Source organism: Artemia franciscana, chromosome 17 (genome assembly GCF_032884065.1).
Source record: "Artemia franciscana chromosome 17, ASM3288406v1, whole genome shotgun sequence".
NCBI classification, from domain to species: Eukaryota; Metazoa; Arthropoda; class Branchiopoda; order Anostraca; family Artemiidae; genus Artemia; species Artemia franciscana.
In genome coordinates, this window is record NC_088879.1 from 43,225,940 (window position 1) to 43,249,655 (window position 23,716).

Here is a 23,716-nt window from a genome sequence, read left to right on the forward strand (position 1 = left end):
TATTATGGGTATATCAAGGTAATCGGACACACTCTTTTGAAAGGTTCAGGTCTTTTATGCGGTGTTCATATTTTGGACTCGATCCTAAACAAAGTCTCAAACATTTCATTTTTGAACATGATTGCCGAATCTCGAACTGAAAAATCTCGAACTTCAAATTGTGAAAAAGATTGGTTGAAATTTTTGAATCTGATAAAATGTCCTTCCATCGCTTTGCTCAATAGAACTGAATACTAGGATTTCATATCTTATTTTTCATAAGAAGGCTATTGTTTTTGTAATTACTTTACTTTTTTCATTTTTACATGCTTTTACTATGCTTGACATATTTTTTTTAACTGCATTAAGAAAAATTTGCGTCTCTAAGCTTTGCTACCCATCAAAAATCAAACGAAGATCATTGAAATATTGACCGTTTGTTCTGCGTTATCAAAGGTATTGTTTTTATAATACTATAAGGTTCATAGCATATAATTAATAAAAAAACGAGTTTTTTTTCAATTGAAAGTAAGGAGCAGCATCAAAACTTAAAACGGACAGAAAATATTATGTATATGAGGGATTAATCCCATCCTCAATTCTTTGCTCTTTGCGTTAAAGTTTTTTTTTAGAATTTCTGAGAAGGCTTATTATTTTGATTAAATGAACCTTGTGTTTCAGAAGTCGTTAAGGAACTGGGTCAAACCCTAGGGTAAAGGGCGAGGTAACGAAGATGGAGTAAGTTCTGATGTTGCTCCTCCCTTTCAGTTAAGATACTTGTTTTTTAAAACCCAATTCCCACCGAAAAATGTCTGTATGCTTTCCATTAATAAATACTATAAACACTAAAACCAATAACAATGGGCAAATTTCATGAATTACAAACCTTTCCCAAGTGGCTGCTGGGGTCATGTTACCCCCAAAGGCAAACGACTAAAGAAAAAGAGGGGTGAGAGGGGAGCTATTTACTCTCCAATCTCTTCGGTAACTTAAAAACGGCAATAGAACTTTTAATTTCCGTACGAATGAGCCCTTTCCTGAAATTCTGAATCTATTGGTTCGATCCAATCACCCCGGAGTAATTCAAGCAGAAATAACAACAAAGAACAACCAAACAAATAAACCCGCATCTGTAATCTTTCTTCTGACAGAATTCCACATTTTTGCAGATGAGAGCTTGAAACTTCTGCAATGCAGTTCTCGGATAGTGTGATTTTCACAAAAATTCATGGTATTATTTGGAGTTTAGGGGGGTGTCCTCCTAAAATCCCCTCATTTTCTGAAAATCAGGCACTGTTTGATTAAACAAACAGAAAAGATATTTTCAACTAAATGTAAGGAGCAATTTTAAAACTTAAGAAAAATTGAACAAAAGTTTTTTAGTACTTTGAGAGACCTTGTTTTTCCAATTTAATAGCCCTTGTGTTTTAGTAAATGTTCTTCGAGACTTTGGACATAGAGTCAAACTTCAGAGTAAAGAGTAAGGAGCTAAGGAGGAGACAGACACCTTCATATAAAGCCTTCAGTGGCCAAGTTTCGACTGCATAAAAGAGGACAGATCTAACAGCCGCTTTATATACAGAAATTTTTGTCTTCATGCTGATCTCCTTCCGGTTCCACAGACGGCAGCGGAGTTGCGAGAAGATAGCCTGGGCTTTGTTTATTCTGTTCTGTACGCCAAGGTCACAGCCTCCATGAGGGTCTATTACTAATAGGTTTATCTATTCAGATAAACTAATAGGTATGTGTTCAAATAGGTTTCATGTCTGTCCCAGTTGAAATCTATTCAGTTGAAAAAGGTGTTTACCTTTTCTTAATTCAATTTCTGATTGTTTTCCAAATCATACCCAGACCTAACCAAGATATAATTTGGGATGCCAGATCCTTAAACCCCTGGTTAATTGCTGCTAAAATGTATACTTCAATAATTGTAATTTGAATATTACTGCCCCGCGTTTTAAGTTTTCAACTTAAAAATCGGAATGCTGGATTGCGATTTAAATTTTGGAAAAGATTTGAATATACTTAAAAAAAATTGCGATGAATAGTGTTGTTGGTCAAAATGTCCTTGCTAATATGTCTACTCCAAAATTTTGGTTATATGTAGAGGGGTATTATTGTTCATATGGATCGAAATACTGTGATACTTTTGATCTTCTGCATAGCTGAAGCCATGCTGCATAGCTGATGAACAAAAAGCAAAAGAAAAATCACCGAAGAACTAAACGAAATTTTCTCAGAACCAGAGCTAAGAGCTCGTATGGCACTTGTGATGAGGCCGTAAGAGCCAAGAGCTCATATAGCTCTAACAGAATTCTAAGAATCAATAGATTGACTTAAAACGAAAATCAGAAGCTTAATGCCGAAAATCAGAAGCTTGGCATTAAATGCTTAATGCCAAGAGCTCATATGGCACTTGTGATGAGGCCGTAAGAACCTCATCACAGTAAGAGCCTCGGGATTTAAAATAAGAGCTATGAGTCACGATGTCCTTCTAAATATTAAAATTCATTAAGATCCGATCACACACTCGTAAGTTATAAATACCTCATTTTTTCTAATTTTCCCTCTCCCTTCAGCCCCCAGATGGTCTAATCGGTGAAAACGACTTTATCAAGTCAATTTGTGCAGCTCCCTGACATGCCTACCAATTTTTCATCGTCCTAGCACGTCCAGAAGCACCAAACTCGCCAAAAGCACTGAACCCCAACCCTAACTCCCCCAAAGAGAGCGAATCCAGTACGGTTACGTCAATCACGTGTCTACGACAATTGCTTATTCCACCCACCAGGCTTCATCCCGATTCCTCCACTCTAAGTGTTTTCCAACTTCCCTCTACAACTCCCCCAAATGTCAACAGATTTGGTCGGGATTTGAAATAAGATCTCTGAGACATGAGTTCCTTCTAAATATCAAATTTCATTAAGATCCGGTCAACCATTCTTAAGTTAAAATACCTCAATTTTTCTAATTTTTCTAAATCAACACCCCACCCAGCTCCTCCAAAGAGAATGGATCCTTTCGAATTATGTCAATCACATATCTAGAACTTGTGCTTATTCTTCTCATCAAGTTTCATCCTGATCTCTCCACTCTAAGCGTTTTCCACGATTTCTGTTTTCACCCTCCAACCCCCTATGTTCCCAGGTCCGATTTGAGTCGAAAATAGAGCATCGGAGACACAAGATCCTTCTATATATCAAGTTTCATTAAGATCCGATCACCTACTCGTAAGATACAGATACCTCAATTTTCACGTTTTCCAAGAGTTCCAGTTTCCCCCTCCAAATCCCCCCAATGTCACAGGATCTGGTCAGAATTTAAAATAAGAGCTCTAAAGCAAAATGACCTGTTTCGCCCCCCTCTCCGGCTCCAGCAAAGAGAGCGGATCTGGTCCGTTTATGTCAGTCACGTATCTTGGACTTGTTTTTATTCTTCCCACCGAGTTTCATCCTGATCTCTCCGCTTTAAATATTTTCTAAGATTTTCGGTTCCCCCCCCCAATGCCCCCTCCAATGACGCTGGATTCGGTCGGGATTTAAAATAAGAGATCTGAGTTATGAGTTCTTTCTAAATATGAAGTTTCATTAAGATCCGGTCACTCCTTCGTAAGTTAATAATATGTAATTTTTTCTAATTTTTCAGAGTTAACCCTCCCCCCAAAAGTCCACCAAATAGAGCGGATCCGTTCAAATTATGTCAATCACGTATCTAGGACTTCTGCTTATTTTTCCCACCAAGTGTCATCCCGATCCCTCCACTCAAAGCGTTCTCCAAGATTTTAGGTTCCCTCCTCCAACTCCCCCCAATGTCACCGGATCCAGTCGGGATTTGAAATTAGGGCTCTGAGACACGATATCCTTCTAAATAACAAATTCCATTGAGACCCGATCACCTGTTCATAAGTAAAAATACCTCATTTTTTCTAATTTTTCAGAATTGACCCTCCCCCATCCCCCAACTACCCCAAAGAGAGCGGATGCGTTCCGGTTATGTCAATCACGTATCTAGGACTTGTGCTTATTTTTCCCACCAAGTTTCATCCCGATCCCTCCACTCTAGGCGTTTTCCAAGATTTTAGGCTCCCCCAAAACTCCCCCAATGTTACCAGATCCGGTCGGAATTTAAAATAAGAGCTCTGAGACGCGATATCCTTCCAAACATCAAATTTCATTAAGATCTGATCACCCGTTCGTAAGTTAAAAATACCTCATTTTTTCCGAATTTTCCAATCTAAACGCCCATCCCCACTCCCCCCCAGATGGTCGAATCGGGGAAACAACAATTTTTAAGTTGATCTAGTCTGATTGCTGATACGCCTGTCAAATTTCATCGTCCTAGCTTACCTGGAAGTGCCTGAAGTAGCAAAACTGGGACAGACCAACAGAATTTGCGATCGCTTTATGTCGATTGGCAGATACCAAGGGCCATAAAAATTGAATTAATGAATGAACTGAAAAAAAATATAAAGGAACAGCATAAAAAAATGTGGAGTCCAATAGGGTTCAGCAAGACCACAGAAATTGTTATTGTACAATATGAACTAGCACTGTCTCTAAAAATGGGTTGTTATTAAGATTGATTGTTATTAAGATTGATTGAAGTTATTAAGATTAAGATGTTATTGATTGTTATAAGATTGTTATTATTGATTGATGGGTTGTTATTAAGATTGATGTTATTAAGTTGATTATTAAGATTCAATTTAGAAGAAGATTCTATCTTGCATATACCAGACTCAAACGGTTTCTCACCAGTATCTATTCTTTGGTGCTGAATCAAACTGCTTGACTCAGAAAATGTTTTTTCAAATATACCACACTTAAGTGGTTTCTCACCAGTAAGCCTTATTTGGTGCTGAATCAAATTGCTTGCCTTAGAAAAAGTTTTCTCACAGTATCACACTTAATGGGTTTCTCACCAGTATGTATTCTTCTGTGCCGAATCAAACCGCTTGACCTAGAAAATGTTTTTTCACATATATCGCACTTAAACGGTTTCTCACCAGTATGCATTCTTTGGTGCTGAATCAAACCGCTTGGCACTGAAAATGCTTTTTTCACATATATCACACTTAAACGGTTTCTCACCAGTATGTATTCTTTGGTGCTGAATCAAATGGTTGGATCGAGAAAATATTTTTTCACACATATCACACTTAAAAAGTTTCTCACCAGTATGTATTCTTCGATGCCGAATCAAATTGCCTGACACAGAAAAAGTTTTCTCACATATCTCACACTTAAACGGTTACTCACCAGTATGTATTCTTTGGTGCTGAATCAAACTGCTTGACTGGGAAAATGTTTTTTCACATATATCACACTTAAAGGGTTTCTCACCAGTATGTCTTCTTTGGTGCTGAATCAAACTGCTTGACTGGGAAAATGTTTTTTCACATATATCACACTTAAAGGGTTTCTCACCAGTATGTCTTCTTTGGTGCTGAATCAAACTGCTTGACTGGGAAAATGTTTTTTCACATATATCACACTTAAAGGGTTTCTCACCAGTATGTCTTCTTTGGTGCTGAATCAAACTGCTTGACTGGGAAAATGTTTTTTCACATATATCACACTTAAAGGGTTTCTCACCAGTATGTCTTCTTTGGTGCTGAATCAAATTGCTTGACTGAGAAAAAGTTCTCTGACTTGTATCGCATTTATACAGTCTCTCTGTCAGCTTCTTATGACTTAAATGACCAGCCTTCTCTGTCATCTTCTTTACCTTCACAATTGGTTTTGGGCCAAAGAAATTTGATTGATCCACGTCATCAGAACTGTACACAGTAGAATGAATTATCTCTATAGTAAACAATTATTTTATTAAAATTAAATAAGGTGAAAACGATTCAATAATCAGACACCATAGCAATTACAAATGAAAGGTGAACATTCTACAACTGATACCTGTTCCGGGATCTAATTGCCAACCACTTTCGAATGAAACAAAAATTAAAGAACGAAACTTGAAATTAGTTTCACTTCATAGACGAATTGGAATAATAATACAGAAAATCTTAATCAGCTTTACAACTTAAAAGTCATACGGGGTTAATTTTTTTTTCATATGTTATAACAAATAATTTCCTTTTCTACCCCTGTCCCCTAGTTGAACTTATCAATAAAATCATAAACAGCAGAAAATAATTATGTAGTTCTAAAAAAGGGAATCTACAGGGAAAAATGTCCACCCTTCCCCCTTTCACCGTGTTTTCCGGACGAAGTTAGGTTTAACAAACTTAAGTTTAAACTAAATTGATATAGAGCTTTCATTTATAGCCTATAAACATTAATTGTAGACTGAAATGTTTTTTTGGTACTTGTGTATTATCCAGAACACACTCAATAAGTGAAGTTAGGCTCTTTCGTGAAAAAAAACTACGATGCAGGTACATTTTTATGAGAAAATCCGGTTTCATAGCCACAAAGACAAAACTCAATTTAGTAGGCTACGCATACTGATAGTGTCTGAACATGGATTTTGAAATGAAGATTCGGGAATTAACAAAGAAAGAGAAAGAAGCAATTATATTTTCCAGGATAAGGGGCTGTTGCCCACAACAAAACAGTGCATCAGATCTAACCTACCTAGCTTAGCCTAACCTAACCACCTCTAAATATAAATATTTAATGAAAATGCACCAGCATCGTAGTTTGTTTCACGAAAGCATCTAACTTCACTCATTGAGTGTGTTCTGAATAATTCACAGGTACCTTTTTCGTATATTTTTTTTCTCGTTAGCGATTTTCACTTATTTAGAAATTCCTTTAAAGGAAAAAATTTTGGCTATCAGTTGTGGGACCTTCAACATCCGTTCAATATCCCCTTCAACACACGCTGAAAGTTTCAGCTTAATACACACCATCAACCGTTCCTGAAGAATTTCTGATGCGTCCGCTTGACAACCTGTGTGGACACAGTGTGCTTGGAATTAGTTCCATACAGTTTCTATAATTCCCCAAATTTTCACCTTAATATCCTCAGATTTAACAAAAGTAGCAGTAGTAGTAATAGAAGTAGTAATGATAGTGACAGTAGTAGTAGTATGAGTAGAAGCAGTAGAATTAGGAAGCAAACATTTTCTTTTCGTTAGTTCAACATCCCTCACAACAAAAAATGATAAATCACTGATAGCCAAAATCACAACAGAATCACAACAAAAAATGCTATCAGCATGATGATGGATGTCTAAAAGACCATAAAAGAGACACAGTTGCTCACAAGCAAGTTCTGAGCACAGTCTAGTAGCACATAAAAAATGGCTTCAGAAAACACGCATATTCTCTTTAGCTATTGGTAAGGCCTTTGGTCAGTTTGCTAAAAATATCGTTCTAGAACTGTAAATTTTTGACACTCAATTTATTTAAAATCACAATTACATCAGGAACCTAACATGGTTTAACTTAGTTTTTACTTGATCAAATGCATTGTGGCCCTTAAACCTAGTCTTTAGAATTGGCGGCTCAGTATTGTCAATTACCTTTTGAAATATCGTCTGTGGCTTCTATTTTGCTTGAATATAACCTGTCTTTAACTTACGGCATTTCCCACTCTAGAAAATTTCACTTACTTTCAAAACAATTTACTCATCTCTGGACTAATGAATTAAGTAAGTAAGTAAGTGTGTAAAATATTTATTACACGTATTTTTCGCATGGAAGAAAACGGAGTACAAGGAAAAGTAAGTAAAGAAAACAGAGAAGAAAAACGGAGAGAAATTTAACAATACAACATAGAAAAGTACGCAATCAAGAACTGTAGAAATGTTTAAGCCAGGGGTGGTTCCACTTCGTCCGGAAATAAGAAATCAACCGGTTTACCGCAATACTGGGGTCTCCAATTCTGTGTTTATCAATCATATAAGTATTTCTTGTCCACAAGGGGCATCGCAGCAGGAACTTCGCGAACCTAAAATAAAGGGACCGGAGCTTGCGTTTTTGGGTGTCAGTTAATAAATTCCAAAATGGAACGATATATAGAATATGCGGCAGTGCGACAGCATTATATATATTCGAGAGATAATTCCAGCACAAAAGGAGTCTTCTGGCGGCGATAGACCCATACGCGGTGTGGAGTTTTTTCTCGACGTGTTTGACGAGCAGTAGACGAGTTTCATTAAGTTTACGGCCTATGGGAAGACCCAGATACACGACGTGAGATAAAATGGTAAGTGACTCGCTACCCAGCAGGAGGTGTTCAGGCTGAGAAGAACTATCGTTGAAAAAAAGAACTGCAGATTTAGAAGTATTGAAAGCGAGGCCGATTTTTGGTATTCATCACGTAGGATCGAGAAATTCGATTGTAGACCCCTAATAGACCAACTTAGATTTAATAGATCGTCCGCGTATGTAAGTAGCGACACATTTATATTCTTGGAGATACATGAAACATTGACATATGCCTCGGCATTTAAAACGCTGTTATTGTACAAACTGGGGGATAATAATGAACCTGGCGGACACATTTCTTTACTGGAACAACCACTGATGTGATGCGGTTACCTATCTTTATACGCACTTTTAAACGACAATACATATCATACAGTGCGCTAGTGACACGGAGGTTTACACCTTGGTGGTAAGGAGCTAAAAGGGCCTGAGCGTGAATCGACGAATCAAAGGCCCTAATCGCATTAAAAGCACCGATCACTACAAGGTCACCAGATTCGTGAGAATCTGCTAGAATAGCGGCAAGACTGAAAAGAGCGACAGCACAGCCTTGACCCGGTCGGAAACCAAACTGGTGGTCAGGCATTCGGCACGAATATTGAATTTCTTTTGTGACTAAGAGCTCCAGAACTTTACAGAGCACTGGAGCAACAGTGATTGGCCTGTGCGAAGAGCATTGATCTGTTGGTTTTCCTTTTTTAAGGATGGGTGAAAGCAAACTGACAAAAAAAGAGTCAGGTATTATACGAGTAAATAATCTGGAACAGCAGCGTCAGACATTCTATAAGCATAGTGTTACCGTGTAGCAGATTTAGCGCGCATAGTTCGTCTACACCACGGGAAAGTTTCTTCTTCAGCTTTAAAAGAGCTTCATGTACGCTTCCGTAAGTAACGACAAAATCAGGGGACAATGGTTGGATAATACCGATTCTAGCCGGTTTGCGAAGGGATTAGACGTATTTGGGTCGGGGGCCGTTGGAAAAGTACGATTCCCAATCTTTTTCCCTAATCAAATCATGGGGTTTTCCAGCGGTGGGTTAGCTCAACCGGGCTTTCCAGATTCGTTTAGGGTCACTTACGATTCTGGAGAAGTTTTCTTCGTTTAATTTGGTACGATGAGTTTTCAGTTGCTTGTCAAATTTTTGTTTCGTCCATAAACGGACAGATTTAACAGGACCGGATTTGGGCCTATCGCAATCTTGCCATATTCTAAACCAAAACTGAACATCGTTGCAACACTTAACTAGAGCCGGATTTTGCGAGAATTCGGGAACTTCTGTTTTCATTCTAACCTTTCTAGTAGGAACTGTTTTTTTTCCAGCTAAGAGGAGCGAGTGAGTAATCTCGGCACAGAGTATATTGATGGGTACTCTCGCATCTGCGGGATCAAAATCTGAATTCAGTTGGAGTAAATGGAAGGGGATTCGTATCTTTACAAGAAGTGAGTTCAGCACCTGATGATACAAAGTAGTATTCATTTTATCCCATTCACTTACGACTTTCCAATTGTCATTCTTGGGTTGACGCAGAGTTTGCTTTATGCTTAGAGATGCTAGTCTAAGAACGTCTAAGAACGTCTTAGAGCGTCTAGGTCTAAGAACGTCTTTCAGAACAGTTACACTTCCGTTAATATTCTTAGAGCAGGCCGTGTGGTCAATGTTTGAAACAGACCCAGAGTTGCGAACGAAGGAGTAATCACTGTCTTTTGGGAGGATGATAAGTTTGTCATCAAGGCGCTGTTTAGAAGCTGACTACGGGCACACGTGCTGTCGAGCAGGTTGCAGTTGATGTCCCCCATGACTACGCATTAAAAATCTTTCTGGGTCACAAACTTCAAGCACTTCGCTAGTTCGCGAACTGCGTTCATAAAATTTTGCTCCGATTTATTGTTATGGTAGTTTGTAGGAAGATATACGTTGAAGAATGCGATACTACCGGAAGATATAGCCAAGAAGTGATCATGCGTAAATAACACCTTACTTTCAATATACGGGCAACAGATAATCGCCAAGCCACCGGAGGGACGTCCAAAAGACCGGATTTTTGCGGGTTCAAAGATAAAAAGTAAATTCGTGCGAGGAATATAGGAGAGAAATATTTTGAGGAGAGAGCATACGTTCTTGTATAAACGTAATGTCAGAGTCTGCACAGTATTTTTAAATTATAGCAAGTTTGTTGGGGACTCCTCCGTTCATGTCCCATGACGTAATTTTGACACAGGCTGGGCTATTAGACATTGGGCCGCTTCAGTTCACTGAGGATTTTTATTATTGTGGGGTACTTCAAGGAATGGCAAGTGTGGCGTTTTTATTTGCAGAGGGCGCATGCTATAGGGTTTCCACGGGACTGGTCGGGGCTAGAGCCGTGACCTCCTTCTCCGCATCGCGAGCAAATTTGCTGGCTAGAACAGGTAACAGAAATATGGCAAAAATTCTGGCAGTTAAAACAGTACTTTGGAAGAAAGATAAATTCCTCGATGGGGTACCGCTACACGTCAACTTCAGGAGGGGTTTTCATGGCGTGGTTCAGATGCTGGTGGGATGAGAAGTATAATTTGAAGGATCTGGTTTTGCCACATTGGTCAGCTTTTTTACAATTCGGTATAATTCTCTTAAGCGAGTCACCATTAACATGAGCTGGGACGAACTTAATCATACCGGTGAAAGTAGGAGTTTTAACGCTTGCCAATGTTTCAGGCGATTTTTCGTCAGTAGATGTTGCTAGTGCCACTGCTTTAGATTTGTTCTTAGTTACGAGGTGCCATTCGTACTTCCCTTGACAGAGTTCAAAATCGTCATCATTCAAAGCATCATTACAAATATTCGAAAGGAAGTTTTTCTTTTCTTCTGCAGTAACAACTGTAGGAGGAGGCTTTTTCAAGACTACTTAGCAAGACGGAGGAGAAAGGTAAAATCATTGGCTTGAGCAGCAACAGGGCTTTCTTCCGGCCACGTGGTTTCTGGTTCAAACGGTCAAGCAAGCCATTGAACTTGCGGTTCATCTCGTTGACGGTAGACACTACACAAGCAGCGATCTCTTCATTGCAGGCGGGAACTTCTTGGACTCAAAAATAACGAACTGAGGAAGCTGTTTCTTTTCTTTGCCACAGCGAGCGAACTTCTTCGCAATGTCCAGCGAGTTGTCCTCGCCCTTTACATGTTTTATTATAAGTTCCATTAAGTCCGACTTGCGATAGATAATTTCCTTCGCTTCTAAGATCGCTTCAGCTGAAAAATTTGTGTCCTTGCCATGTAAAAACATTTGTTTTCACACCTGCTATCATAGCTCTTGAGATAAAGTTCAGTACTGCATTCCGCACTAGGTTATCACCCATCACAAACCGGTTTTACACGGGAAAAATGCGACTTCTCTTGTCGAGAGCCTACACTAGCGTAATCAATGTCCGAACAGAATAGACATGGGCGGAACATGGGTCAACATAAACAAGGGAATAACAAGGGATAAACAAAGGAAGCGTCAGTCCCCGTTCACCTAATCCCCGCAGTTTAAGGGAGACTGTCCCCGCAGGTACAACAGCGCTTGCGACGGGGAACTGCCCCTCTTCTGCTTGCCTTTCTTAATTTCTAGAAAAAAAGAGTTATTTTTCACATACAATAAATTCCGAAACTACACGGTTAATCCGGCTTCATTCAACTTGTTGTTAACTGGCAAAATACCAAAAGAAGATTACAAACGTCTGATTAAAAAACATACAAGTTTGAATGGGCGCTTCTTGGAGACAATCTTTTTCTGAACTATTAAAATTTGATCCAAATAAAACTACAAGTTCCAATTTAAGTGCATCAAGGTGAAGCTTACTTATGTCCATAATAACGAAGTTTAGTTAACAGATAATTTAGCCTGAATTGGGGTGCATCAATCTGAGGGTCAGAAGGGATATTTGCGAAAACTATCGACTGGATTTTACAGTGGTCAACAAAATTTTGTCTGGCTCAATTATTTGATTGGTTTAAAGTACCATGCACTGCAAAATAAAATATAAATTAAGCCCTTAGTCCCATTTTACAGGCTTTAGGCACTAAGCCCGACTTGCCAGTTTCTTTCAAATTCCTTATTTTTCAAATTAATTTCAATTCTTTTCTTAGGAACAAACGCACAAAAAACGCACCCTGGAGGTCCATTATAGAAAATGGGGCACCCTCTCTCGGGGCCCTTAAATACAAGTGGAGGAGAAGGAACGCCCCTCTAATGTATACTCAGCATTGCCCACCAGTGTAGGAACACGTCCCGGGAGTTACATACCTTCTCCCAGCAATGGGTTATATTGCATGTTGACGCAGAACATCATCATGGGAGGATCTTCTACATGACAACTGCAGCAGGGCGTAAGATCCAGATCTATGGACAAAGGCCTCTGCAGAGGGCTGCCTTGACCCTGTTGGGTTATCCGCAAGACTGGGGACCTTGCAGTGAATAAACATTCCCACTTGAGAAGTGCCACCATTCGGTGAAATTATATCCTAGTAAACGGCCAAGCATTCGCACGTGATTCTCACTAATGGATAATTGTTATGGGCTTGGTCTGATTTGATGGGTGTTTTCGGGCTAAAAACCTCTACCCAAGTAATTATCAACTATGGGTTGCATTTACAGCTAGCGTTCTTGCTTACGTTATTGGAAACCAAAGACTTGTCCTTGTACGGTATACCAAACAAATACTATCTTAATGAGATTAAACCTTTTCCTATGTAAGAGAATAACATTAATTTGGTTAGCGTTAGAAATACGGCTTGTCGTATTTTCGTATTAATCATCAGAATAATCTATGTCCTGGAAAGTTATAATTTCACAGCTATAAAGTTATAATTTCACAGCTATAAAATAGCTAGTTTCGTATTAAATCTCGAGTTAAGCAAGGTTGTGTTCTATTCCCATTTATCTGGATCATTTTAATGGACTTTATCTTAAAGAGCACAGGAAAGGCAAAGGAAGAACACGAAATAAAATGGGGAAGAGTAACTTTCCAGTACATAGATGATCTAGCTGATGATTTAAACATCCTAGATGAAAGTGTGAGCAAAATGAATGAACTTATTTAGATTTTGCAAGTTCAGGGCTCTAGAATAGGTTTGAAAATTAATGTTAAGAAGACTAAGTCACTAAGGTTAAGAATAAGCGAAAAGAAAGGTGACTCTGGGTAGCGAAAACATCGATCAAGTAGACAGCTCACTTACCTTGGACCTATTATTAGTGAAGGCGATGGGTGCCTTGAAGATGTTAAAAGTAGAATAGCCAAGGCTCAGGGTATTTCTTTTTCATAGTTGAAAAAAGTTTGGAAGAATAGGAAGAAATGTCTTCAACCAAGATTAGAATATTAGAAGCTATAATGATGACAGTGGTCAAATGTGGTTCTGAAGTATGGGCGCTTAAGTATTATAATATTAGGACAGAGCCTCTAACCTAACCACCACCCACCTAATGTGCAAATATATGGCGCAAATTACAAAGTTCAATGCATTTTGTCACCTGTCATTTGTCTTTGTGGCTGTGAAACCGGTTTTCTGAAATCTTATATTCAGCAAACTTCTCAAATACGTTTCGTTTAATTAACAGGTACCATTTAATATATAATGGCATTATCTCCTGGTATCCCTTCACCTAAAATACGTAGCTTGGACTTAGCTCACTTTTCCATCGACTTTGCTTGTTTACTTTTTTTGCGTCGTTTCTTAATGTGACTTGTTGTATCTTCTTTGTGTTATGTTATGTTAGCCTGCTGACTAGTTCTAAGATTTCATGTATACGATCCAAACCTAATGATATTTTTAATATATTATAAAGTTTTTTTTAAAATATAATAATATGGAATAATATTGTATATACACGCAATATTTTATTATAATTTTGAAAATGTAAATATAATATTAAACATACATTATATCATTCATATTTTATATATTTTCTATATTTATTGGAAAAAAGGGGATTTCGCGATTTTGTTGGTTACGATGGCTTCGTAGGAATCCGTACCGTGTTTAGACAACTGCAGTTATTTTCCGGCAGTGGCGAAGGCTGTAAAACTATTGAATTCAAAATTAGCGCGTAACAGACTGGATGCATCAATAGACAAGGCACGATCCTTGAATTTTTTTTATATTTTTTTTCTTTATTTACCTTTTTTTTTATTTACCGAAAAAAAAAAAACAGACTGGCTGCATCAAAAGACATTGGCATGATTTTGATTTTTTTTTTCTTATTTACACCTTATTTGCCGTCCATAAGTAGGGTGGTACGTTTGTCGCTCTTCTTGGAGTAGAATGTTAGCAATGTTAGCAGCTAACATTTTGGGAGGAGGGACAAGGATTTTCCCAATTTTTTTTACGATACAAAAAAGGTATGAGTCCAATCAAGAGAGGGACGCAACTTTGGTTATTATTTAATGACAATACAAAAAAAAAATACATTTTCGATAAATAATAGTTCGAACAGTGATAAATCCTTTAATTAGACAGTGAACAAAAACTACATTCAATATTTTGATGACACGTACAGTGATCGTAATCAACAGACATACTCAGTATAGAGATTTAATAGGGATTTATCCGTGTTCGAACTATAAATTTATTGTAATGGAAAGGCAGTGTGGTTTTCGAAATTACCCAAAAGGCATTTATAGGCGAGCAAAGACCACCTTACCTCCCCTCATTGACAACCTTGAAGGTTCCTTACTCATTATTATTCAGCCCTGAAGACGGCTTGGTGAAGATCCTTGCGGATATATCTATAATTCCTTTAATTGTTCAATTTCACTGATGAAGCATTTTCATCGTGAGTTTTCTTTTCGGGTTTTCAATTTTTTTCGCGTAGACCCCATCTTAAATAATAGCTAATATATGCTAATAAGAAAATACAAAATAAGGCTAGACTAAAGAATCTTATACTCTTAGAAGAAGATTGTACAAAAATACAATAAAGCTTTACAATCAAAAATTTTTCTGTCATAGTTAATAATACACGCGCACCGACACACAGGGAAAATTGATGAAAATAGAGAAAACACGGCGATACCCACAGATAATTTAACTGTATACCAAGATCCGTCTGTGAAAAATTCTACGATTGAAAAGAAATCTCAAGATAACCAATAATAGTAATATCAGGGACGTGAATCCATGAAAATTTAGGGTGTGGGGTGAATTTAGGGAGTAATTCTTTTCAATTTTGTTAACTGAAGATGCAAAAAAAAGATGAATTTCCAAACCGGCAAAGATAAGTTATTTTTCAAAAAACATACTAAGAAGTTCTTTTGTAAATCTAGTGTGAGCAACTGCCCCCCCACCCAATCCCTAATTGGCACCCTTAGATTTAAATGTGATTTACGGAATTTTGTGAGTAATGTTTAATATATATATCACATGAAATGACAAGGTATTGGTAAAATACTACAGAGGGTATACCTTAGTTCATAATGATAGAGAAATTCATATAGAAATATATTCTATATTCCCGTTCCAGGTTGTAAAACCATAAAGATAAAGAACATATGTATGGATCCATACATATGGATGCCAAAGGGCACTTCAAAGGAGTGCCAAAGGGCACTTCAAAGGAGTGCCAAAGGGCACTTCTGTTAGTAGCAATCTTTGAAGCTTGATTTTGTCTTTACTGAAAGCAACGGATTTCGACGGTAAAATTAGTTTTTATAAGACTAGATTTATATCGATTACCGAAACCCTTTGGTATCAAAAAAGGAAATTGGGTCCTATCAAATATAGAATCGTTTACCTCTATCTATTAAATATTATCATATATATAATTGAAAATGATATTGGCATTAAATTCAAAACTGATAAGAATGGCTATTATAGCACCTCCGATATGAAATTTTAAATTTGATTGTCATGAGCAGTACACATCTTTATGTTTCTGAAATTGATTTTTTTGAGGGTATCAAGATCCAAGTATTTTTCTAGTCAAGCAAGCCGTATCCAGGGGAGGGGGCTAACAGGTTTGAACCTCCCTCCCCAAATTTTTGTTTGCCTCAGAAAAAAGTTACAACAATGCTTATAGACAAATATTAGATGCCTTATGTAAAGCTCTTGCTTTTTTGACCACCCCCGAAACCCCCTCCCTCTTCGAACAAAAATCCTGGATATGCCCATTTGTGTGAAAGCTGAAGAAAATCAAGTTCTATGATTTTTCACAGGACAATCTACCTTTTTGGCAGATACATTATGAGCTTTCCGAGCTCACAAAGCTCGGGTTCTACATGAACAGCAATATGAATATTGTATTCACCTCAACAACATGCTTTAGCTTCTTCTGTGTTCGACCAAAATCATTCTTTCTATAGATCATACGAACAATTTCTTTTTCAGCCTGATAGTACATTGGTCGTATTTCAGATCAACGCTGTCATTTGGACCAATTTTTATCAGTTTTCCTCCGCATCACAATCATCACTTGTCACAGAACTCTTAATTTGACTTTAAAAAAGAAAAAATTTAGAAAAATTAAAACATGGCTTTTTAAAATATTTTAGAACGTCTCAGGGTGCCACCATTTAGGATGATATGCCGCAAGATTTGGCAATTCAACACAGGCGAGATCAACGGCGATAGTGGGCTAATTTTGAATTAGTACATCATTATTAGCAATTGTAAAGCATTTAGGATACATTTTACACTTCGTGGCAATTAATGGAATGAAAATTACTTTTTCTTTAAAAGAAAGTCAATTTTCACATACAAAGTGTAAAATTTGGCTATGGTCGTGTGACTTAGTCACTGATGAATTAATTAATTAATTAACCACTAACTAAAATAATTTAATCAACAAGTTAAGAAGGCAAGTAAAAGAGAACCATTAAGAGTTGATACACGATGGTGCTGAGCTCGAATATTGAATATCAACACTTATTTTAAAATGTATCGAATTACTGATGATGATCAGAAAAACGGTATAATAAAAAGGAGTCACAATGTGCTGCTGAGCTCAGGGCTTAACCCTTGGCGAAAAATCGGGGAGGTGGAATATTTGCTCCTCCGCCCCTCTAGATAGCGAAAAATGCCTTTTTTGTGTATTTTCGTTGAAAAATGGAATTTTCATTGAAAAATTATAAAAAAAACGTCAAAATGGCCTCTCCAGATTTTGAAAACACATATTGCTCCCCTTCCCCCTTCGTTTCCATAAACTGACGCCGCATAACCACGATTTTTTGGGGGCAAAGGGAATTCTAAAAAGAGAAATTTAAAAACAAATAAGTTTTTTCAGCTATTAGATAATAGATCACTTAGGTTCCCTGTATGTCTGAACGTCAGTTAAGCTGCACTAAAGCTCAAGATGGCACTTTTAGATCAACAAATTGCAGAGGCACTGATAGCAACGTCTATAAAACACTAATTGGCAGAAGATGGAGTTAACGTGGACACGAATCCAGAAGCACATTATTTTTCATGAATAAATTCTTCCATTCTCGAGAGGACCCATTTATTTTGATTGTGTTTATACAACCGGTGAATTCACTTCTTATTGGCTGCATGATTGTTGTTCCTAAAAAGAAAATAAAAAACATGTAGAAGAAGAGAGAAAACAACAGATTATCTTACTTTGTATAATCGGTTGTCTGTAACTCTCAGCCAATCATAATTCAAAGTATATCTGAAGCATAATTGAAGATACAACGGCCTGATCTAACGTACCAGTATGTTTCCGATAATCACCACAGAGTGTATGTTTTATTATTTTTTTATTCCTGGAAGCAAGCGAAGATTCCTCGTTGTATGGACTGCTAGCAGCCATGTTTTGATAGGTATATCCTGTTTTAACTAATGGGATTTTGTGGTTGGGTTAACGGGAAAGTATTTTTTCTTGATTCCTCAGGAAAGGGTACAAGCTACGGGTTTATGCCTGATGTCCAACTAATTTGGGTGGTTTTTATCCAAATTAGATAGTTTTGACTTTAATTCCAATCTAAAAGGTGTGCTTTCGTTTCATTGGTTTTCATCTTTATTTTTTGTGTATTTGAAATTAAAGTAATAATAGATAGCCTTCTTCTTAAGCTTATCTCCCTTTTGGCTTTATTCAATTATCTGTGTTTGTTTATATTTGTTTGAAATAAAAATCTATCTATTTGTCATATATGACGTATTTCTGCAAGTAAGGTTTTTAAAATTTGTTTAGCTTTAAAACCTGCGGTGTGAAACTTTAAGATCAGTTCTCCTGTGTGAAAATTTCGGCCAGTAGCAACAAATTATTTTCTAGATGCACAAGTTTTAGAAGAAGTATCTCTGTCTTTCTATGCTGTGGCGCTTGTATTTCATAAGGGTTCACAACCTTACAGGTATTATTATGGTATTATTGTAAAATCTCGCTAAAAAATATTTTAACTTGCGCTAGAAAAAAAAAACTTTGCACTCGGTAATTTTTTATGCGTGGATCACAAAACCTGCAGATATTACTGTAAAATACTCAAGCATTTATGTAGTAGAGCTCTAGATATTAAAGTTTACCTGCGATGCATGTATTTAACAGATCTAAAGCTAAAACGGCCAGCCATGTCAAGATAAAGAGATAAAAGTCTCACGAGAAAAAGAACAAAACGACAAGATGTCATTTTGTCGTCTTTTCTTTTCCTTCTGCTGGCCGTCGACCAGGGGCGTAATTTGCTATGGGGCAGGGGTGGCAACTGCCCCTCCCAGACCTCTGTTTGCCGAGGTCTAGGTCTCAATTGGCGATAATTACTTTAAAACATTCTAAATACTTACTTCAATCCTTAAGCCTAATTTAAAATGAGATTACTCAAATAACTTTTTTTCTAAAATTAAGGCTCTTAACTTCTGACCTATGTAGATCGTTTTTAAGCCAGAATATCACCTGATACTAATTTTCCCGAAAACATGTAGCCATTTTCGAGAAAAAATAAATACATAAACAACTATTGCTCACTTATAAAGATAACATATACAGTAACTACTATAAAAGTAATTTACTATATTTGACAACATATATAAAAAATGAAAACATTACTTACATATTATTGCTATTTAATTATAAAGTAAAATTATTTACTATTATTTTTTAAGGCGTACCATTAAACTCTAGTCCCTCCCCCTAATGGTAAAAAATTAACCCTTAATTGTGCACACGCGATTCATACATGAATTACTCAGTGCTTTATACACAAATTTAATTAAAAATGACTAAGAAAATTACATTAAAAAACCAATAGTGAATATCGATAAACCTGTTACAAAAAGACCTTTTAGGTTTTTATTGTAATGATATTAGTAAGTATTTTAGCATGTTTTAAAGTAGTTTTCAGAATTGTATAGTGTTTACTTATAGAGAGCGGCAATGCGGCACTAATACCATCTATACAGTAGTCTATATATTTCCATATATTTCTCTGGACCTCTTTTTTACATGACATAATACGTTACTTTTCTGCTAAAGTATATAACCTCTTGCAAAATAATCCTAACTACCCCCCTTGTCATAATTTCTATTTTAGAAGTTCTGGAAACAAAGAACATAAAAATCGCATTAAAAATGCTCTTGATCTGTATCTAATTAAACGAATTGCGTCTTTTCGTGTTGTTTTGTCGTCAGTCTTGGCTGAGCTTCGCTGAAGTAATGACTCTGGGATTGTTTTAATTTTTGATTTTAGTTTCGATAATCGCATTTTATTGTGTCTTAATTTATTTTTATACTTTGCTTAGGACTGTCTTTGGATACAGAACCATAATATTCAGTTGTCTTGAATACTTTTTTCACTGTCTTAAGTTAATTCCCCATTCTTTTAACTTTTGTTGTTTTTATGATGGAAAGGCAGCGTGGTTTTCGACTTTTTTTTAATTAAAAAATGGAAAAAATATTCTAACTATAAGAAAAATGTAAGACATTAAAGGCAAAACTGTTTTGAGTTTGAGGTACTATAGGTTTTTATTTCGCTGATCTTAAGTGTAATATGGCCTTTACTTTTATTTAAAAACTAATTTTTCGAAAGTTTTTTTCTCAATTAATGAGCATTAAAAATATGTTCCTGACTTGTTTCGTGTTTCTGATTTACCTGAAACAATTCCCTCGTTTCGTGTTGTTTTATCTGCAGTCCTGGTTGACCTAACTTAAAGTAACGATTCAGGGACTATTCTAATTTTTGATTTTAGTCTCAATGATCACATTTTATTGTAAGTCTAGTTCTATTCACACATGCACTTTGCTGAGGAAGGATTTTGAACAGAGAGCGAAAATATTCATTAGGGGTTTAAAATCTCTGTCTTAGATGAATTGCTCTTTTAATTGCACCCTTTTCAAATAATTTGAGAGCCACAATTATAGATTGATGATAATGATCATAAAAAGACGCCATTTTTACCAGCAGCACGCTGATTGTTATCAATTGGTAGATATTTTTGGAATTTAGCTGAATAATCCAAAAATCAGTGAAAATATTACTAGAATTTCAAAGAGGTGAATAGACCTCCAACAAGATCGACCGACCTCACAAACATATGAAGAAGAAGAAGATTAAGTCCCAGTTGTTTTACTTGTTGCTGTTTATATGACTCTTCTCTTCAAATTGATTTAGTGATAAGCCAGAAATACAACAGCAAAATCGGAGTGTGGAAATTTTATTGTGTATATACAATTCAGGTAACATGATTTGACCATTAAGGGGCTATTCGTACGTCTTCAGGAATGATATTAGTAAGTATTTTAGCATGTTTTAAAGTAGTTTTCACGATTTTATAGTGTTTACTACTAGAGAGCAGGAATATGGCACTAATACCATCTATACAGTAGTCTATATAGTTCCATATGAATAATAAAATGATAAACAAGTTTTACGCTTTTGGTAACACCGATAATATATATTCTTCTAGAACTTTTTTGTATGACATAGTACGTTCCTTTTCTGCTATCAGTATATACCCCCTTACAAAATACTCCTGACTATACCCCTTGTCGTAATTTCTATTCTAGAATTCCCTGAAACAAAAACCCTAAGCCAAAATTTCTGAAGCTGTCAATCAGACACTACAAATTATGAACTATTATCAATTGCATAATTCTATATGAATAGTAAAAACAATTTTTTTTACCTTTGGTACCACCTATAATTAGCATTCCTTCTGGAACTTCTTCTATATGACCAGAATACGTTTCAATTTTTCCATCAGTATAGAGTGAGATCTTATTTGTAGACACTGACCATCGAAGGTCATGCCATCTTCCATTGCATAAGAACGTGGACAAAACCGTTTGAAGAACTAGAGATCCATACTGAAGCTCAACCTTCAATAAATAAAATAAATACACATAATAAATATTAGAAATAAAAACTATAAATAAGATAAAATAATAAATAAAATAAAAACAAATGTTTGGCTTAAAGAACATGTTAAAATTACCAAAGGTAATGAAAGAGAATCATGATGGTTTCAAGTGGTTGATTGAAAACGTATACAAAGCAATATCTGATAAAAAAATAAGAATATTGAAAAATACTCGCTTTTACAAATAAAAAACCTATATGCAATTGTAGTTACCACATTACAGTGATAATGGTACTCTTGGATTGCAGTTCAAACCAATCTGTGGTAACAATCATAGGGAATATTAAAAAAAAATACTAATTGGACTAATATTACCCTGCGGTATCACAGTGGATTGATGCTGTGCTTCAATGGGGGATGAGCCCAGGGTTTCATCCCCGCCACAACAAGGCTGGGCAACAAGCTTGCCCCTTGTCCCTGTAAAAGGACCCCGCAGCTAAAACATCGATTCCCAAGCCCAAGCAATGGCCTTGGAGAATCTTTATCATTTTATAAAGATTTATAGTTTTTCGCAGTATCAGGCACCATGCTAAAAAATGAACGTTGCAAAAACTAAGTAAGAATAAGCAAAAACATCTTTCCTTTGAAGATAACATTCTAAAAATACAGTCTGCTTAAGAAGGTGTAGTTTTTTTTTGAAGGTATAACCTTAAGCTAAAAATATCTTTCCTTTGAAGGTAAAACAATAAGCTAAAAATATCTTTTATATACCCGTAACCGAAAATCTACATTTTACTCTCACTACCCTTATTACTCTTACTACCTTATTAATAAATAACCCATATTTATCGGTGGGTTTTGGGTGGTTCATTTTTCACTACCCCATCAATCTTGGGTAATTAAAAACTAGATGGTTCAAACCTGCTAGGTATAAGGCGCCCAAGGACGCACGGCAAATATATTTTCTCTAAAAATGTTCACTTTTATGCTTTGAGTGTGGCTGCACTAGTAACAAGGGTATATATTTCCAAGGGGGTTCTTCTAATGTGTTTACAGTAAGTTTTACAGTAAGGAATGACAGGGATTACAAGCTCTTAATGCAAATCATATTCATTTTATTTATTTTCCAGTTTATAAACTTTTTAATAAGCTTGGCGATAAAGTGCCCCTTTTTTATAGTATACCCCTTTTTTTTAAATGGGCTATATTATACTATATAATCCCCTTTTCTATAATAATTGGCTATTTGTAAACTCTAGAGAAAACATTATTTCTTCTACATATAAATAAATCAAAGGTGTTAAATTTACAAACCAGGCCCTGCTAGATCAGTCTACCTGAACGTTGACAAGGCTCTCAATCACAGGGCCGTGGATTCGATCCAGGGGCGAAGATAACACCCGTGGTTCGATAATTTGTTTTAGATAATTTTTACATTAAACATTCACTAATATGAAACTAATAATAAATTTAAGAAACTTGCAAATGGACAAGTTTCATTAGAATATCCCTGAACTTTCACTGACAACTTTTCAGCAATAGCTTTGTATTTGCCTCTAATACCTCCTAAACCGTTTGTCCAAGAAATTCACACGTATAGAGGAACTACAGTGCTTTCAGTTTTCTCCGTAGAAATTCTTTCCGTACGTCCAATGTTATAACTTAGGTGAGCCTACCTCATTTCGTCTCACATCTGAGGATTAAGTCCAAAGTTTCAGGGAGAATTTCAAGGCGATTGCGTATTTTGTGTCAAGGGAGGGGGAGACATTTTTTTTCTTCTTTTCAAAAAGGAGCACACACTTTTGAATCCTGGTCGTCCTAAATACTTTTCTGCCAGTTAATTAAATAATAAGAGAGCAGCTTAGATGCGTTGAGTGTGTTATCAGGTTGAACAAAAGCAGGGTGCCTATAATAGCCTCAAGAAACAGCTCTTAAGCGGGCTATAGAAATACCAGTTGTTCCACGTTAAGGTGGGACGAAAGAATACAAATGATACCAGCTCTGGGGAGATAGGAAAAGTAGAGGCTTGAAACAGGGCAGTATGGATGGCAAGTTTTCATCAGTGTGTCAGCATCAAGAAGCTGAACTCTGCGAGAAGTAGTTGCTAGTTGGTACCTAATACGTCCACACTACAACTCACTACGCACTACGTACTCAGTACACGTACTCAACAGCTACGTACTCACTACGCACTCAGTACAACTCAACAGCTCAATACAGCATCCAGTTGCCTCAGGCCAACACAGATGCACAATCAATTGCACATCTATTCGAAGCTTCTTTATGCTCTCTCAAGAAGTTCCAGTTTTCTTTAGATCCTTCCTTACA

General features: G+C 36.5%; 1 protein-coding gene and 1 pseudogene across 2 annotated transcripts in view; both read right to left on the minus strand.

Annotated features, from left to right (window-relative positions):
• Positions 1 to 4,841: 4,841 nt before the first annotated feature.
• Positions 4,842 to 12,615, minus strand: LOC136037589 (zinc finger protein 502-like; annotated as a pseudogene).
• Positions 12,616 to 15,032: 2,417 nt separating this feature from the next.
• The window catches only part of LOC136038276 (laminin subunit alpha lam-3-like), a 395,732-nt gene continuing 387,048 nt past the window's right edge, over positions 15,033 to 23,716 (minus strand). For both annotated transcript variants that reach the window (XM_065721399.1, XM_065721398.1), the window contains 2 exons: positions 21,215 to 21,407; positions 15,033 to 17,663 (listed from right to left, as the gene is read on the minus strand). In XM_065721399.1, coding sequence (XP_065577471.1) covers positions 17,530 to 17,663; positions 21,215 to 21,407 — 327 coding nt within the window. In that variant the 3' untranslated portion in view covers positions 15,033 to 17,529. The remainder of the gene's footprint in view (positions 17,664 to 21,214; positions 21,408 to 23,716) is intronic.